This window comes from Stenella coeruleoalba, assembly GCF_951394435.1.
Source record: "Stenella coeruleoalba genome assembly, chromosome: 2".
In the NCBI taxonomy this organism is placed as follows: domain Eukaryota; kingdom Metazoa; phylum Chordata; class Mammalia; order Artiodactyla; family Delphinidae; genus Stenella; species Stenella coeruleoalba.
In genome coordinates, this window is record NC_137147.1 from 105,825,615 (window position 1) to 105,843,191 (window position 17,577).

Sequence of the window (17,577 nt, forward strand, 5' to 3'; positions counted from 1 at the left end):
TTGTTCAGCACATGAGCCAAGAATGGTTTTTGCATTTTTAAGTGGTGGGAGGAAAAATCAAAAGAGGGACATTTTATGATGTGAAAATTCTGTGAAATTCAAATTTTGGTGGCCATAAGTATAGCTCATTTGTTTACATATTGTCAGTGACTGCTTTTACACGACAACAGCCGAATTGAGTAGTTGTAACAGAGACTGTATGGTCTTGAAGCCTAAAATATTTACTGTCTGGTCATTTACCAAAAGGTTTGCCAACAACTGATATATACATTTTTGGGCAGAATGTGACAAATTAGAGTCAGATGATGGGAATGCCAATCAGAGTTTTTCTGAAACCTGTCTTCTTCAACTGGAGACACTTACAGTGGCTTCTTTTTGTGAGATTTATCATGCCAGTCAATGAAAACTTTCCTTATATCAATAACTGGGAGGTTTGTATATATTAGAATTAGCTTTGGAGTCTCTTATCCTTACACAACCTAGTATGTTGAAATTGATGAATTATTTGCTGGGAAGGAATATATAGTATCCTCAAAGATGTTATTCTCATGTTAGCTGGACTCATGCCTTTTTGTCTTTCAGCCCAAGAAACAGCAGGAAAGACAACCTGACATAGGGAACTGGGGACTGCTATACAGAGAGAGAACTACAAAGCATCCTCAGTGCAGTAGGAACCCTAATCCAAAGTCCCTATACTTTTATCAGAGTGAGTAGCATTCGTCTCAACTGTTCTATATTGAGTCATACTTTCTGATCTATTTGCTTTATGAACTTTCCTAGATATTTTGTAATCTCTGCAAAGGTTCTTGACCTCCAGAACATATGTATGTTGCCCATATGATAGGTATCATCATAGGTTAAGATTAGGTAACTGAAAGTGAAGGTAGCCTTGAATTGGAGAGTATAAGCTCTATCTAAGAGCTCTATCTAAGGGTCCTAGCTGATTGGTTTTAATTTTGGGAACATCAGTCCACTGTTGTCAGGTCTTGCTGTTTTTCAAGAGAAGCTGGAAACCTGGGATTTTTATTTGACATTCCCCAATTTCTGAATGCTAACAATAATTTTTAAAAGTTAATATGTGCTGGCTTACCAGACATGCCTGTGGGTCAGATTTAACTTGTTTGCCAGTTAACAACTTCTGTATTTAAGTCATCATTATAAATTATATATCCTCCCTATTTATTTCAGGAGCAGGGAGAAGAACAATGAAATGAAAAATTATATATGCCTTTTGTAACTGGCTTGGGTTACTGATCATTCTTGCTGAATGACTGTTTCAGTATATAAATTATGAGTACTGTGATTGAAACATTTTTCATCAATCTGTTGTCGCCCCTTTTCAATGGAAAATGACCATTTTTCACCTGATGTGAATACTTCTAACAATAATGAAATGTGTTTATTCAACAAAATATTTTGTAATATTCATATAGGCATAAAGGGGATTTGAAGAAGAAACTGTTTAACTGGGAAATGATTTGTATACCTGTAAAGCACTTGAGTAATGGTAAGCTTAAGTGCCCCAAAAGGGTGGTGTACAGACAGCTTCTGTAGGAATACAGAGCAGAGGAGGATCGAGGTGGACAGAAATGAACCCAGAAGAAGTAGAATTTAAGCTGATTCCTTAATAAGATTGTTATAGGCAGAGTGAAGAAGCGGACAACATTTACGAAGGAAAGAGCAGTATGAGCTGGAAGCTTGTTTCCAGCAACGAGGATGATTTGTTTCAAACAGATAGGCGCAAAAGGACCCTCTGCTTTTAGGCAGAGCAGAGTTAGAGCAGTTACTGAGTTTCTGCTAGGTGCCAGGCACTATATGGAAGCTTTCTGTATACACTGTCTTAAATAAATATGAGCACACTTTTAAAAATAATTAATTAATTTAGTTTTGGCTGTATTGGGCCTTTGTTGCTGTGTACAGCTTTCTCTAGTTGCAGCTAGTGGGGGCTACTCTTCATTGTGGTGCACCGGCTTCTCATTGCGGTGGCTTCTCCTGTTGCAGAGCACGGGCTCTAGGCGCCCAGGCTTCAGTAGTTGTGGCTCGTGGGCTCTAGAGCACAGGCTCAGTAGTTGTGGCACGTGTGTTTAGTTGCTCCAGGGCATGTGGGATCCTCCAGGACCAGGGTTCGAACCCGTGTCCCGTGCACTGGCAGGCGGATTCTTAACCACTGTGCCACCAGGGAAGTTCTGAGCACACCTTTTTTTTTTTTACATCTTTATTGGAGTATAATTGCTTTACAATGGTGTGTTAGTTTCTGCTGTATAACAAAGTGAATTAACTATACGTATACATATATCCCCATATCCTCTCCCTCTTGCATCTCCCTCCCACCCTCCCTATCCCATCCCTCTAGGTGGTCACAAAGCACCGAGCTGGTTTCCCTCCCTCTGCTATGCTGTTGCTTCCCACTAGCTATCTGTTTTACAATTGGTAGTGTATATATGTCAATGCCACTCTCTCACTTCGTCCCAGCTTACCCTTCCCCCTCCCCGTGTGCTCAAGTCCATTTTCTACGTCTGCATCTTTATTCCTGTCCTGCCCCTGGGTTCTTCAGAACCTTTTTTTTTTCTTTTTTGGATTCCGTACATATGTGTTAGCGTATGGTATTTGTTTTTCTCTTTCTGACTTCACTCTGTATGACAGTCTCTAGGTCCATCCACGTCACTACAAATAACTCAATCTCGTTTCTTTTTATGGCTGAAAAAACATGGAACGCTTCACGAATTTGTGTATCATCCTTGTGTAGGGGCCATGCTGATCTTCTCTGTATCGTTCCAATTTTAGTATATGTGCTGCTGAAGCAAGCACCTGAGCACACTTTTAAGGAGTTGAACTTAAGGAAGTTTAGTAACACGTCCAAGCTCTTATAGGTAATTAAAACGGCAAAACTGGGATCTGACCCCCAAGCCTGTTCACTTTTCACTCAGCTTACTTTCCAGGGAGATTGGGCTGGTTAAGGTAAATTATGTAGAGCATGAATGCCAGGTCTAGTACTCCTTTCTGGGGAAATTATTTAGTAACTAGAACAGAAGTAATACGATGAGAACTGAGTGTTTTAGGAGAATTTAAATAAGTGGATTGTGAGGAGAGGCAGTAAAACAGAAGAAAAAAACTGTTAAAATAACCCAGATGTGAAGTGATAAAGTCAGAATTGGGATGCAAAGAAGAAAAGAGCATGAGATATTTCAGAATGAAAATTATTGGAACTTGGTGACTTAAAATTCTATGGGATGAAGCAGAGGGAAATAAGTTTAATTGACATGTATTTGCAGTTACAATTGAGTCTGTGTTGCATTCATTCATTGCTGTCCTTTTGTCAGAATTTGAATAATTGGTAATGAATTTTCTTTGCAATCTTAATATTTGATCTTGAATTTTTATGCTAATGAGAATTTTTAGGTTAAAAGACTTAAAGGAAAAACAAATTTTCTCAAGAACTTGGTTAAGCTAATTAAAGCTGCATAATATCTTAAGGTTGAATAAATGAATGAAAGTTTAAATTATCTTTAAATGAAAAGAATAAGAATTCATAAATGCTCATGAATTTATGTTTGGCAGGGACAGGATGGACTTTGAAAGTAATTCTCTTTGTTTTTTTAGATCCAAAAAAAAAAAAAGGACATTGACCTAATTGCTTACTAGATATGTGACCTTGGGCAAGTTATTCAGTCTCTTTGAATATCAGTTTCCTCATTTAAGAATGGGGATATCAGTAATACCAACATCATAGGGTTCTGGAGAGAATTAAATGAGATAATATAAATAAAACAATAAAGACAGTTTTTGGCCCATAGTAAGCTCTGAATAACTAAGTACTATCCGAGTGGGGTAGGGAGGACAGTCAGTTGTAGGTTTAATTATGAATGTTAAGAGTCAGAAATCACATTTTCTGAATTCTCTTTAATTTGTAATTTTTTTTTTTAATTACACCATGCTAATCCATTTTTCTCTGTATGTCTGGTAATCTCATTCTTTACCTCCTTGGATTTGTGGTTTTCTAATCCCACAATACATAGAGCAATTAAGGAATTGTTCTGCCTTCTCATGCTCTTTCCTCTTTTTCTTTCCTGAATGCCAAGCTAATGGGTCCTCCAAATTGTTTACCTACCAAAAAGGTACAGTAGCAAGGGGATGCGAGATTTCCAGTTTCTCCATAGCTACCCCATCTTTGCCACTACACATAAAGATAAACTAAGATACCCTTTTATGGCTTTTGGTCTTTTCCTGAATCTTCATGGAAAGGTACATTTTGTGGCCTAAAAATGAATAACTAACACTGATTCTTTTCCTTTTTCTCTTTCTCTCTCTTTTTTTCTTTTCTTTTTAAGTAAGCTGTGAAATCTTTTGTGCTTTTTATCTGCCAGGATAATAGCTTTTTATAAGAAAGCTCTTGACTTATGAAAATAATTGCTAGTTTGCAACTGTGCAGGGCAGTTTGGCTTGGGGAAATTGCTAGTGTTACATGTTTTAAATTTTAGTCTTACTATTCAGAAGCAGGGATTGTGATATAAAAAACTTGGTGGTCATATTGTACTTTTAATCTGTGAATATTTACTTGAGTTTTTATAGAAATAAGATATTTATCTTCTCCGGATGCTTGTACATTGCCAGTATATACTGAAAGATTTATCAGTACCGGTGGGGAAGGTTCTTTAATTCTTATAACATATCATTTTAATGTCATTAATAGGTAGCATAGAATAGTTGGTGATTTAGAACAGTGTTCCTCGAGAATTCCCTGGCAGTCCAGTGGTTAGGACTCGGTGCTTTTACTGCTCGGGTTCCATCCCTGGTAAGGGAACTAAGATCCCACAAGCTACACGGCGCAGCCAAAAAACAAGTGTTTCTCAATCTTTTTTCCTTTATTGCCCTCCCACCCATCCCCAGGAGCCTTTTAAAACAGTTTTTTCCTAATTGGCTTCCTACCTCCATAAAATTTTAATTCCACATATATATAATAGTTATCTATTTATGTATTATATGTATAGCTGTGTTTTATACATAAATAGTAAGGGGTGTTTTTTTTTTTTGGTACTCTCATTCCCCAGAGGATCAGTGCTTGCCTTCTTGAGGTGATTCTGCCTGCATTGATGGTTTACAGAGTGGATTCTCAAAATTTTTGGTTTCAGAACCTTTGTATTCTCTAAAATTATTGAGCACGTTGAAGAGCTTTTGTTTATGTTTGTCATATCTAGCGAAAATTTTATCATGCTACAAATTAAAGTGAGAAAAATCACAAAATATTTATTAATTTATTTAAAAATACTTTATGAAAAAACCATTTCTCCCTCCCCCCTGCCCAAATGGTTTGGTGAGAAATGTGGCATTGTTACACATTTTTGCAAATCTCTTTAAGGTCTGGCTTAATAGCAAACAGCAGGATTCTCATAGTTGCCTCTGCATTCATTCTGTTACAATGTTAAAAAGAAAAGCTGGTGTCATACAGATATGTAGTTGGAAAAGGAAGGAGTATTTTAATAACCTTTTCAGATAATAGAGGTTTCTCTTCTTCGATATTACACCAAAATGTAACAATTTGTAGTTTCTTAAAGGGATAGTTGCAATGTAGGATCTCATACTATATAAAAACCTTTTGTCTGTTACTCTAAAATCCAGTGTTCTTTCACTTTGAATAAATCTTTTGTTCATGAATAATTTTGTACTGTCATACATTGGTCACTTAGGAAATATTGGTTTACTGACTTACGCAGACCTTCCAAATGTCAATAGTAGTACCAACTACTCACATGTCATTAATATAACCACTGACCTCATCAAAGACTCTCTAAAAATTGGAGAAACTTGTCAAGCTTTTTTTCATTTGAATGTTGTCCTCGGCAATAAATAGTATTAGTTATTTTTCTTGAAGTGACAGGCTTATTACTTCATTCATTTTTGAGAAAATATCTGCCACATACTCAAGTCTGAATAACCAGAGTTTGTCATTCGTTCTTTGAAATAAAAAACTTGTTCTGTGAAAAAGGTGACTCGGTTAGGTTGTAACTCAGACTATTGCACAAGTGCTTTTTCTTCAGTCATCATACTTCCTATATGCAGCAGGAATGCTTTATGTGTACTTCCCAGTTTGTCACAAAAAATATTAGCAAGACGTGTGTTCAGGCTCAAGATTTAATAAAATTAATAATTTTATTGTCACAGTGTGGTGATGAAGAATAGAAGGTAGTATACTTCACTGCCACTGTTATGGTTTGGCTCCTTGATGAAGCTCCAGGTTTTTAGCCACCATTGCTTTTGTACCGCAAATGCACATGTCAACATGGTGGAAAAGGCAAACTAGTTAGCATTAGTATGAAAACAGTTTTGACCTCCCCAGGGGTCCAAGGAGCAAACATTGAGAACCACTGATTTAGAGCTTGGACTTCTACTGAATCTCGGCTCCATCACTTATTAGCTGCATCCATGACTTTGAGCAATTACCCTGATTCCAAACCAGACAACCACACTATTCCTCATGAATATAGGCCCCCAAAATCAACAAAATGTTTGACATTTGCTTTTCTATCCTAACATTGTTAATGGATTTTTTTTAGTTTGATACACTGTATATGTATTTACAGAACTACAGGAAAGGGAGGGTTTTTAAAAGTAGCATAATGTATAAAGCAGAGCAGCCAAGATTAGATTCTGAAATGACTTGCCATCATGAAGTAAAAAAGATGTTTGTCAGAATCCCAAATTACATTCCTAGGCCTAAAGATCTTTTTTTTTTTTTTTTTTTTTTTTTAAAATCAGGGGTGATATTATTATTTATTTATTTATTTATGGCTGTGTTGGGTCTTCGTTTCTGTGCGAGGGCTTTCTCTAGTTGTGGCAAGGGGGGGCCACTCTTCATCGCGGTGCGCAGGCCTTTCACTATCGCGGCCTCTATTGTTGAGGAGCACAGGCTCCAGACGCGCAGGCTCAGTAATTGTGGCTCACGGGCCCAGTTGCTCTGCAGCATGTGGGATCTTCCCAGACCAGGGCGCGAACCCGCGTCCCCTGCATTGGCAGGCAGACTCCCAACCACTGCGCCACCAGGGAAGCCCTAAAGATCTTTTATTTATATTCCTAGGCCTAAAGGTCTAAAGATTCTAAACAGTTTTAGGTTTTTCTTTTTAAAGGCAAATGCTAAACCTGCTTTGTTTTGTAGAGTCAAATGCATTATTGCTCTTGGTTCTGAAATTTGCATTAAATACCCTCCCCCCATTCTACAACTGTCTTTTCAAATAATTTAGGTGAAGAAAAAAAATCTGTTAATGGTAAACAGTGAATGTTTATCAATTCAGGGAAACTTCAGTGGCAGAACAGTGTCCTTCGCTTAGTCTTGTCCTGTATGATCTTTGAACATACACTCATCTGTAAATACACATACGCGCATTTTGGAGGAAACTTCATTTCATTTGTGAGGCTTTTGTTTTGTTTTGTTTTTTAATAGAGTGAGATAGAACCTCTTATTACCTTCTCACGTTATTTATGCCAAAGAACCACTTGCTGTATGGGAGAAATGGCACATGGGGTTCTTCCATCTGCTGTAATTGATTATTGCCTGTGTGGTTCCCAAACAGTTCCTCTGCCTGTTAGTTTTTAAATTTTAAATAACTCTAAAAATAAATAAATATTTTGTTCCCAATTACATAAGTAGTATCTTCATTTAAGAGGATTTTAAAAGTACAGAGAAGGTACAAATCAGAAAAAAAAAAATCACAGTTAGCTTTGCCATCCTTGGATATATTCTTTCTTATCCTTATTGATGGTTAATAGATGCATTTTTTGGTCCTAATTGGCAACATATTGTATATACATTTCATATTGTGCTTTTTCATTCATTATCAGCAATTTCCTCCTTCAAAAAGAATTCTAAAATATTTTTAATGACTGCTTAACTTTTGAAAAAAATCCATTCTCCTAATATTAGATATTTAAGTTATTTTAAGTTTCTCAGCATTATAAATATACTGTAAAACACATCCCTTGTGTGTGTGTGTATGTATATATATATACATATGTATGTATATATAATTTTCTCCTGATTATAGCCTAGTTATTCTGTTGAACGAGAATTGATTCAAAAGGGCAATCTTTTTACAAGGCTCTTAAGGTGAGTTGCCACATAGCTTTCCAAAAAGATTGACACAACTTCTCATTTTTCCAGTGTTCTGCCAATTTCTCCACATCTTCACCAGCATTGATATTCTGTTCAATGCTTTTTAAACAGAAAACATTATGCAAGTTAAAACATGAACTTTCAGCAAAAGTTTAAATGCTTAAAAGTTAATAATATAACACATAGCGAACTGTATTTCTCATTACTAGGAGTCCAAGCTGAACCTAGACTTAAAGGATTTTCCTTAACATTCTGATGGTGCGGAGTCTTTAGTACAGATTCCCTTCTCTAGTTCATAACATTTTTTGAACCAGTACAGACCGACTTGTATACAGTGGGTCGGAGATAAAAGTTCAGTTTGTATCCTTTTGATCTTTATTTTTTTCTGTCTCTACCTCAGCCTATGTGTTGAGGCAGCTGCACAGAGTGCTTTAGGGCAGAGTATAAGTGCATTTTCCTTTATTATATAAAGCAAATTTGGATAATGTATGATTGTAGTGTGTGTCTGAGTTCTTTGCTAATTCTGTGTAAATTTCAGGTGTGCAACAGAGGAACATGGCTCAAGAAACTAATCACAGCCAAGTGCCTATGCTTTGTTCCACTGGCTGCGGATTTTATGGAAACCCTCGTACAAATGGCATGTGTTCAGTATGTTATAAAGAACATCTTCAAAGACAGAATAGTAGTAATGGTAGAATAAGCCCACCTGGTAAGTAATTCTTACCTGGTAAGTAAAACACAGCACTATTCATAATTGAGATATACCTGAATAGCACAGGGTACCCAGTACCTTTTTCTACTTTCACATTTTACTTCTTTTACTACACTTACATCAGGAAAATGTCTCATTACATAATGTGATTATCAGTGGTAGGGAAACAGGAATAGGAGTATCTTTACCCATTGAAAAGAACTACTTCTTACTTGCTGTGTTAGAGAATTCTATTATCTTATTAAAATAGAGGCACACTTCATTCAAGTATATATAGCTGTCTTGGAAAATAAGGTGTAAGGGAGTGAGGGCTGTACGAGGACCTTGCTTCTTTTATCTAGGATGACTTTTGAAGCCAAGACAGTTGTAGAAGGAAAGAGTGAGTTATATATAGCCACAGCTGACTGTAGAAAAAGCCTTTCTCCATTAGGAAGGAGAGATGTAACAGTTTGACTCAGAGAAAGGGATGTTCATCCCCAGTTCATTTGAGTTCTTTATGCATTTTTATGTCAAAGGATTTTCCTGGAAATGAAGTGGCTTTTGTTTCAGTAGTTGTGTAAGAAGGATCATGAGGATTTTGAGTATAAGCTTTGCAAAAGTAAAGTGTTAATGGTACTCATCTAGGATAGTTCTCATGTAGCTTAATGCCTAAATGTATAGGTTTTCGTGGTGAATGAAAGTGCAGGCTGTTACTTAGTTCATTTAAAATTGTGTGTAGAGTCTTTCTCATCATTGCTTCATGTTGAAGCCAGAAGCTAGAATCATTTAATCAAAACTTCTTTACTTAAGGCTAAGATCAAATGAATATAAATTATTGTTTTTTAAGTCATCATCTACATTTCTGCCTTATAAAGAACAGGTAGAATAATATAACCTGAGCACAGATTTTAATTTTGAACTTATGTTTGCCTTACTGCAAAATTCTTTTTTATTTGAAATATTTGTGCGCTAGTACTTGGAAGACATTTGTGAATTAAAGGGTTTGGGTAATAATCAGTCCTAAGAAATCGTAGTTTAATTTTGGATATATACATTTTGTATATGGTTTCCTTGGTTAAAATCAGCATTCTTTTCATAGGCAAACTATTGAAAAAATTTTAACTAAAGTAATGAACCGGCTTATTATATAGTAAAACAAAATCCATATACTATATTTCGTGGAAAACTGATCTTGATTTTTGTAGATGAGGTGTTGGCCTGCCCAGGGTACAGAGTCACTAACCTGAGATGTGGTCCTGTTACAGCACCTTCTGTCAGTAGTCTGTCTGAGTCTTTACCAGTTCAGTGCACAGATGGCAGTGTCCCAGAAACTCAGTCGGCGTTAGACTCTACATCTTCATCTATGCAGCCAAGGTAAGATGTAGCCTCTGAAGTGTGATTGGAAAGCTATTGAAAAGTAAAGCATATATTCCATATGATCAGTTCTGTTAAGAAGGAAAACTGTGTAGTCAGCTTAGGATTAACTGGCATAAAATTATTATTATTAGTGACTAGTCAGAAAAATCTTTTTATTGGTTTTAAATTGGGGTGGGAGTAGGGAGTTGTCTTTTTAAGTCTCAGATTTCCTTTCAGACAGGTTTTTCTTTATTTCTCTTCATAATATATCCTGACCAACCCTTGAAGTCCTTCTGAAGCATGTTCAGTTCTTCTAGTCGTAGGCTTATTATGCAAGTACTAGTGCTTTGTATTAAAAAGTACAGTCTTGTCACAGGTTCCCTTCGTTTAATATCATGATGTGGTACTGATACCTATTTGTACTGTAGTGTATTTTTTCTTTTTAACTTTGAAGTCACATCATTTAGAAGCCTGAAAACACAGAAATGTTTGTTTTATTCTTACTCTACTGTTAGGAAACAGATATTAAGTTTCTACTCTGAAGTTCCTTTTTCCAGTTTATGATGGGAGTTCTGCTATGCAAGTGTATCATATAGAACTTTGTATTAGGGTTCCTGAATTATGTCTTTATCATACTAGTTTTCATTTAGTGAATTCATACACAGTGGACATATACTGTTGCTTTATTTTCAAAGCAATAAACTTCTGGTCCAAATTGGTCTCAAGTTTCAAAGCTCTGTAGTTATGTTTAAGTTATAAAAAAAAGTATCTCTGATTAATTCTTGTCTTAATGATCTACTTACATATGTGAACTCTTACTTATTAATCACTTTAGTTACTCTTCATGCATAGAGATCATCTTTTAAAATCTAAATATTTTTGCTTTTCTAGCCCTGTATCAAATCAGTCACTTTTATCAGAATCTGTAGCATCTTCCCAAGTGGACAGTACATCTGTGGATAAAGCAATACCTGAAACAGAAGACCTGCAAGGTTTGCACATGAACTAGCGTATATTTTGTCATTTATTTAACATTTGAATATTACAAGCCAGGCGCTATCTTAGATGCGTATGTTTTTTAAATTACCTGCCTAAGATAACGTATTTTTACGTTTGTTTTCTTTATGAGCAGAATATTTTATATCCTCAAGTATTTAATTGACTGCAATGTTGGGAGCCATTTCCCACTTATATATAATTAGGTCATCAGCATAAACATAGAAAATTAAAAATCTGTTTTGTTTAAGAAATATAATTAAATGAATAAGTGGTGGTATTATACTGTTCTCTTTTACTGTTTTGCCCAATTTAACCTAAATACTATTTCCTCTCCCAGCAAACTGGGGCTGCTGGTTTGAGAGGAATCTCTTGCTTTTGACTCAGGTTATCTAAGTGACTGATTATTTTGACTGGCAGTGACCCCCTCTTTCCCCGTGTGTGACTTCCAGCACAACAGTCACATTCAGTTACTCTTACTTATAGCATGGTGTCTCTTGTTCTTGCCCATGCTCTTTATATCCACATTATGTGGATTAAAGTGAAGTGGATCTAGGAAGACTTGAAAATGTGTTTGAAGGCTTTCTTAGTGGGCAGAGATGGTGGAGGAGGCATTTAGAATGCTGTTAAAAATCTGTGCTTAGTTATATTCTATTACTGTGTGGAAACAATGTGTAAATTGAGAAGGATACTCTGGAAAGACAAGTCCAAAGATGAGCTGTGTGTCATTTTACCTATGGCATGATTTAAAGGGAGAAGATGCCATGCCCAGTGAAACCTTTCCATTGTACATGGTGTTCACAGGGTGGTGACAGATATATCTGGCAATCCTAGCTGAAGTTTGCTGAAGTTTAAATTCAGTTAAGCTAGCTAATTCCCCTTCCTCTGATTTCATGCCCAACAAATGATTGGCATAATTTGCCTCTTTGTAGATTTTGCCATAGAAAAATATACTGTCTGACCAACATAAGTATTCCAGTATAACATAAGTATTAGGTGAATAATTTTTATTTTTTAGTTAAATAGGAAAGTTTAAGGTTGGGCAGAGATAAGGAATATTTTAAAAACAGAAATAGAAAAATTCCCCAAATCTAGTTATCCATTAGACGTGGGAAATAAGACAGGGGTGGTATTAAAGCTTTCGGTTGTATGACAGTTGAAATGGCAATGGTGTGGTTGTTTGCGACAGGGAGGTTGAAAGAAGTAATGGTTAGACAAGATTTTAGATAGAGTAAATTGGAAGTGGTCAAATTTCAAAACTTAAAATCTCAATTGGAGGTTGTAGATAGTTAATAGGTATTTAAATGTATGATCAGTATTATGTCTGAGATTTGGAAGTCCTTGGCATAGGTTGAAAATGAGAGGCAAAATCAAGAAGAGCAAGTAGGATAATGAGTCAGCAAAGGGGAGAGGAAGAAGTCATCTAGATCCTGGTTAGTTTTAGGCCACAGATGTCAACAGAGAGTTTTCAAGAAGCAAAGGTTGCTTAGCAATTTTGAGAGAGAGCTAAGTAAGGAAGAATGAGAATAGGCTGCCAACCATGAAGGTGTTATTTATGTCTTACAATCGAACAAATTTTAGAATGTTGGTAGTGGGAAAATATATGCTGCTTAAGAATAAAATAGCAGGGATTTCCCTGGTGGTGCAGTGGTTAAGAATCTGGCTGCCAAGACAGGGGACACAGGTTCAGTCCCTGGTCCAGGAAGATCCCACATGCGGCAGAGCAGCTAAGCCCGTGCACCACAACTACCGAGCCTGCACTCTAGAGCCCTTGAGCCACAACTACTGAGCCTATGTACTGCAACTACAGAAGCCTGCACACCCTAGAGCCCGTGCTCCTCAAGAGAAGCCACTGCAATGAGAAGCCCACGCACCACAACAAAGAGGTAGCCCCTGCTCACCACAACTAGAGAAAGCCCACACACAGCAACGAAGACCCAACGCAGCCAAAAACAAAATAAATAAATAAATTTATTTTTTTTTTAAGAAAAAGAATAAAATAGCAGTTGTTTTGCAAGTTTGACAAAAAATGAAGATTGTGTGAACTAATGTAATATGAAGTGACATTTATGGTGTATGGAGAACAATACAGTTTTCTCCACATAGCCATAGATACATTAATGCAAACAGTGGTCTTGATGCCATATTAGGAGAAATTGTAGAGGGGTTTTAAATTGTATAGCCTCCTTTTTTCACTGTAATTTCAGTGACTTTTAAGTTAAACCAGTATTAACTTTTAAGTACCTTTTAAAAACTTAACATTCATAATTTCAGCATAGCAGAATCTTTGAACAATCAGATGTAAGTTTCATCTGAGTTTGAGAGGATTCGTTTTCAATGGGTAAAATCTCTTAACAGCCTAGTTTTTAAAAAATATACTGTTGAATTAAAAATGTCTTTTATTATAAACATGCACACGAATATGTGTATATATATACACATACACTCATAACACATAATGTACTTGTGACTTCCCTATTTGATAGGAACAAATGCAGAGAATATTTTTTCCATCTACTTAATACATGGACGAAAAGAGAAGTCTTTGACTCAAGTCCTGTGGTCATTTGAGCTGTAACTGGAACCTAGGCACCTGACTCTAGGCCATTATTCTTTCCACTAGACAGTTGTGGTGCTTCCTGGACTAGGATGTTCTTGTGTGTGTTTCTGTTGCCATATCCAGCCCTCCCTCAGTTCCCAGGGTAGGATCAACTGGTTTGGTGACCTACCCAGGTATCTCTTCTCTTCCTTATTATTCCACTTGTATTCCTCAAGGGAAATTTTTTTAGATAGGAAGATCATCCCAGGTAGAAGAGGGTACAAGAGTAGCATCTGTGTGCCTAAGCCAGAATTTCCTAACATTGTCGTTGGAGTTTTCAGAATAGTGTCCTTGAAACAGCTTTTTTTCTCTGTAGGTATTCTGCTTATAATTAGGTAAGTTGCCACCAGGTGGTTGGTACTGCTTCCATTTTGTCCTCACGGCTCTGAATAATTTTTCTCCTGTTTAACGGAGAAGCTCTGAAGAATTTTTTTCATGTTTACCTGAGAATTTACCATATTACTGCATCTTTCTCATTTAATTATGCCTTTTAACTTAATAAACAACAGTACCTCACTTACACAGTATCAGTTAGGAATGACAGATTTCCAGTTTATGAAAGCTTAGCTTTGTATTAAAAAAATTTTTTTTCAAGTTTTTTTTTTTTGGACGCATTAGGTCTTTGTTGCTGCACATGGGCTTTCTCTCTAGTTGCCGTAAGTGGGGGCCACTCTTGGTTGTAGTGCGCGGGCTTCTCATTGCGGTGGCTTCTCTTGTTGCGGAGCACGGGCTCTAGGTGCGCAGGCTTTAGTAGTTGCGGCATGCAGGCCCTAGAGCACACAGGCTTCGGTAGTTGTGGTGTGTGGGCTCAGTAGTTGTGGCTTGCGGGCTGTAAAGCGTGGGCTTAGTAGTTGTGGAGCATGGGCTTAGTTGCTCCTCGGCATGTGGGATCTTCCCAGACCAGGGCTCGAACCCATGTCCCCTACATTGGCAGGCGGATTCTTAACCACTGGACCACAAGGGAAGTCCCAGTTTAGCTTTTTAAAAATGAAAACTTTTAAGTGTCTTTGTGCACTCTAAACTATCATACTTCATTTCTATTAGAACAATATGCTTAACTTCAGTTAACCTCTCAGTCCCTCAGGTATTGGAGCAGAGTAAAAAGAATATGGAATTTGGATTCAGAAGTTCTGTTTTCATATCTTGACACCTCCTCTTCTCTGAACCTTATTTTAATTACTTTTGAAGGAGAATCATAACCATGTCCACCTTAGAAGTTATTAGAAGTCAGTGAAATAAGATGAAATGTGTTTTGTTAATAACTACAAAGGATATTCTTATTCTGTATAATACCAGTGTTTGGGGAGGCTTAGCATAAGAGAATATTGAAGCTTTCCATCAGTAGAATGTAATCATGACTAAGGTGGTGAGCTCTCTGTCACAGAAGTGTTTTCAGAGAGCTGACTTACTGTCAGGAACAAAGTAGAGGGGATCTCTGCACTGAGTGGCAGAGTAAATTAGAATTCTCATAGTCTTTTCAGCTCTGAGGGTTCCTTTCTTCATACCAAGTTGAATTGTCAGATCAGTGGTTCAGAGCAATCAGAGAGGAATAGTCCCTTTCAACTAAAAATCAGGAATTTGTATGGATTAAAAATCAGAGATTGATTTTTAAAGAGTGGGTGATAATAGCCAATACAATCTGGACAAAGTTGGAGGACTAACAATTCCCAATTTAAAAACTTAATACAGGCTACAATAATCAAGACTACATGGTACTAGTATGAGGATAGTCATATAGATCAATGTAATAGAATTGAGAGTCCAGAAATAGCATTCTCACATTTACAGGCAATTGATTTTCCAACAAGGTGGTGCCAAGATCATTCCATAGGGAAAAAACATATGATGCTGGGCCATTTAAACAAATAAAGTTGGATCCCTACCTCACTCGGTACACAAACATTTACACAAAATACATCAAAGACCAATATGTAAGAGCTAAAACTATAAAACATGTAAGAGAAAACAGGCATAAATCTTCATGACCTTGGATTAGGTTTCTTTTGACATGACACCTACAGCTCAGCAAAGAAAAAATAGACACATTGAACTACATCAAAATTAAAAACCTTTTTGCTTCAAAGGACTATCAAGAGTGAAAAGACAACACAGAAAGGGGAAAAATTTGCAAATTGTATATCTGATTAGAACATATAAAGAAATATAATTCTACAATAAAGAGAACCCAATTTTTAAAAGGGCACAGGGTTTGAATAGGCATTTCTCCAAAGAAGATCTAAAAATGGCCAAAGTGTTAAGGATGTGGAGAGATTGGAACCCTCATTCATTATTGTTGGGAATGTAAAATGGTGCAGCCACTTTGGGAAACAGTTTGACAGTTAAAAAAGTTAACTCAAAGTTAAATAGAATTAACTAAATGACCAAGAAATTCCATTCCTAATTCCCAAGAGATTGAAAAAATGTGTTCACACAAAAACTTATATAAGAATATTCATAGCAGCATTATTCATAATTAACAAAATATGGAAAGAACCCATATGGCTGTCAACAGATGATTGGATAAACAAGGAGTGGTATATTCATACACTGGAATAGTATTTGGCCGTAAAAAGGAATGACGTTCTGATACGTGCTGCAACGTGGATGAACTTTGAAAATATACTAAATAAAAGAAGCCAGGTACAAAAGGCCAGCGTATTGTGTGACTCCATTTATGTGAAAGATAGGCACCATGAAGAGGGCTTTTTTGCTGGAGAAGAGTTTGTAAAAGCAAAAGCATACTGGTAGGAAAACACGAAATTTGGGAGATAGAACAACAGTTGCTAGAGTGGCCAGTTCAGACAAGTATGTGTTGGAACTAAAGTTGGAAAGATTGTCTAGAATCAGGTCATGGAAAATCTCTACGGTATTGGGTTCTAATCCATTATAAGGGAAGAGAGCCATTTTGAAGGTTGGTTGCTTCTTTTTGTTTGTTATAAGATGACACAAAGTTGTATTTTAAGGATTCATTTAACAGTGTTTTGCCTCCAGATAGCTGCTATTAGAAACTGATCTCATTTACAGAGCTGCTCTCTTCAGGATGGTGGCCACTAGCCTCATGTGATCACTTGAAATGTGGCTAGTCCGAAGTTAGATATTTAGTGCATATTTATTTGCCAGTTACACTCTAGTTGTAACATATACAGTGCTTTTGAAGACTGAGTAGCAAAAAAGACAAAGTGAAATATTCTGTTAATACTTTTCATATTGATTTTTTATTTAAATGATAACATAAATTAGTTTTATCTGTTTCTACTTTTTAACATACCTGCTAGAAAATATAAAATTAAATATATGATTCTCATTATTTTTTTTTGGACCCTATTTTTTTTGGACCGTTAGCCCGCTATGCAGGCTAATTTTTCTCTTGAATATTAAAAAAAATTTTCATTTTGTAATGGATTTTTTTTTTGCTGTGTTGGTCTTCGTTGCTGCGCGAGGGCTTCCTCTAGTTGCTGTGAGCAGGGGCTACTCTTTGTTGCAGTGCGCAGGCTTCTCATAGCGGTGGCTTCTCTTGTCGCGGAGCATGGGCTCTAGGCGCACGGGCTTCAGTAGTTGTGGCACATGGGCTCAGTAGTTGTGGCTCATGGGCTCTAGAGCGCAGGCTCAGTAGTTGTGGCGCAGGGGCTTAGTTGCTCCTCGGCATACGGGATCTTGCCGGACCACGGCTCGAACCCATGTCCCCTGCATTGGCAGGCGGATTCTTAACCACTGCGCCGCCAGGGAAGGCTTGTAATGGATTTTTGAGCTAAGAATAACATAAAGATCATTTTGTTCTCCCCCTTATTTTGCAGGTAAGAAAGTGAAGTCCAGAGAAGGGAAATGAATTTT

At 36.8% G+C, this 17,577-nt stretch overlaps 1 protein-coding gene across 4 annotated transcripts in view; it reads left to right on the top strand.

The window, feature by feature from the left end:
- Nucleotides 1–17,577, top strand: part of ZFAND6 (zinc finger AN1-type containing 6) — a 75,949-nt gene that overhangs the window by 50,316 nt on the left and 8,056 nt on the right. For 3 of the 4 annotated variants that reach the window (XM_079910065.1, XM_079910064.1, XM_079910063.1), the window contains 4 exons: nt 583–706; nt 8,643–8,813; nt 10,061–10,169; nt 11,043–11,143. In XM_079910065.1, coding sequence (XP_079766191.1) covers nt 8,660–8,813; nt 10,061–10,169; nt 11,043–11,143 — 364 coding nt within the window. In that variant the 5' untranslated portion in view covers nt 583–706; nt 8,643–8,659. The remainder of the gene's footprint in view (nt 1–582; nt 707–8,642; nt 8,814–10,060; nt 10,170–11,042; nt 11,144–17,577) is intronic. The other variant, XM_079910066.1, reaches the window with a different exon arrangement.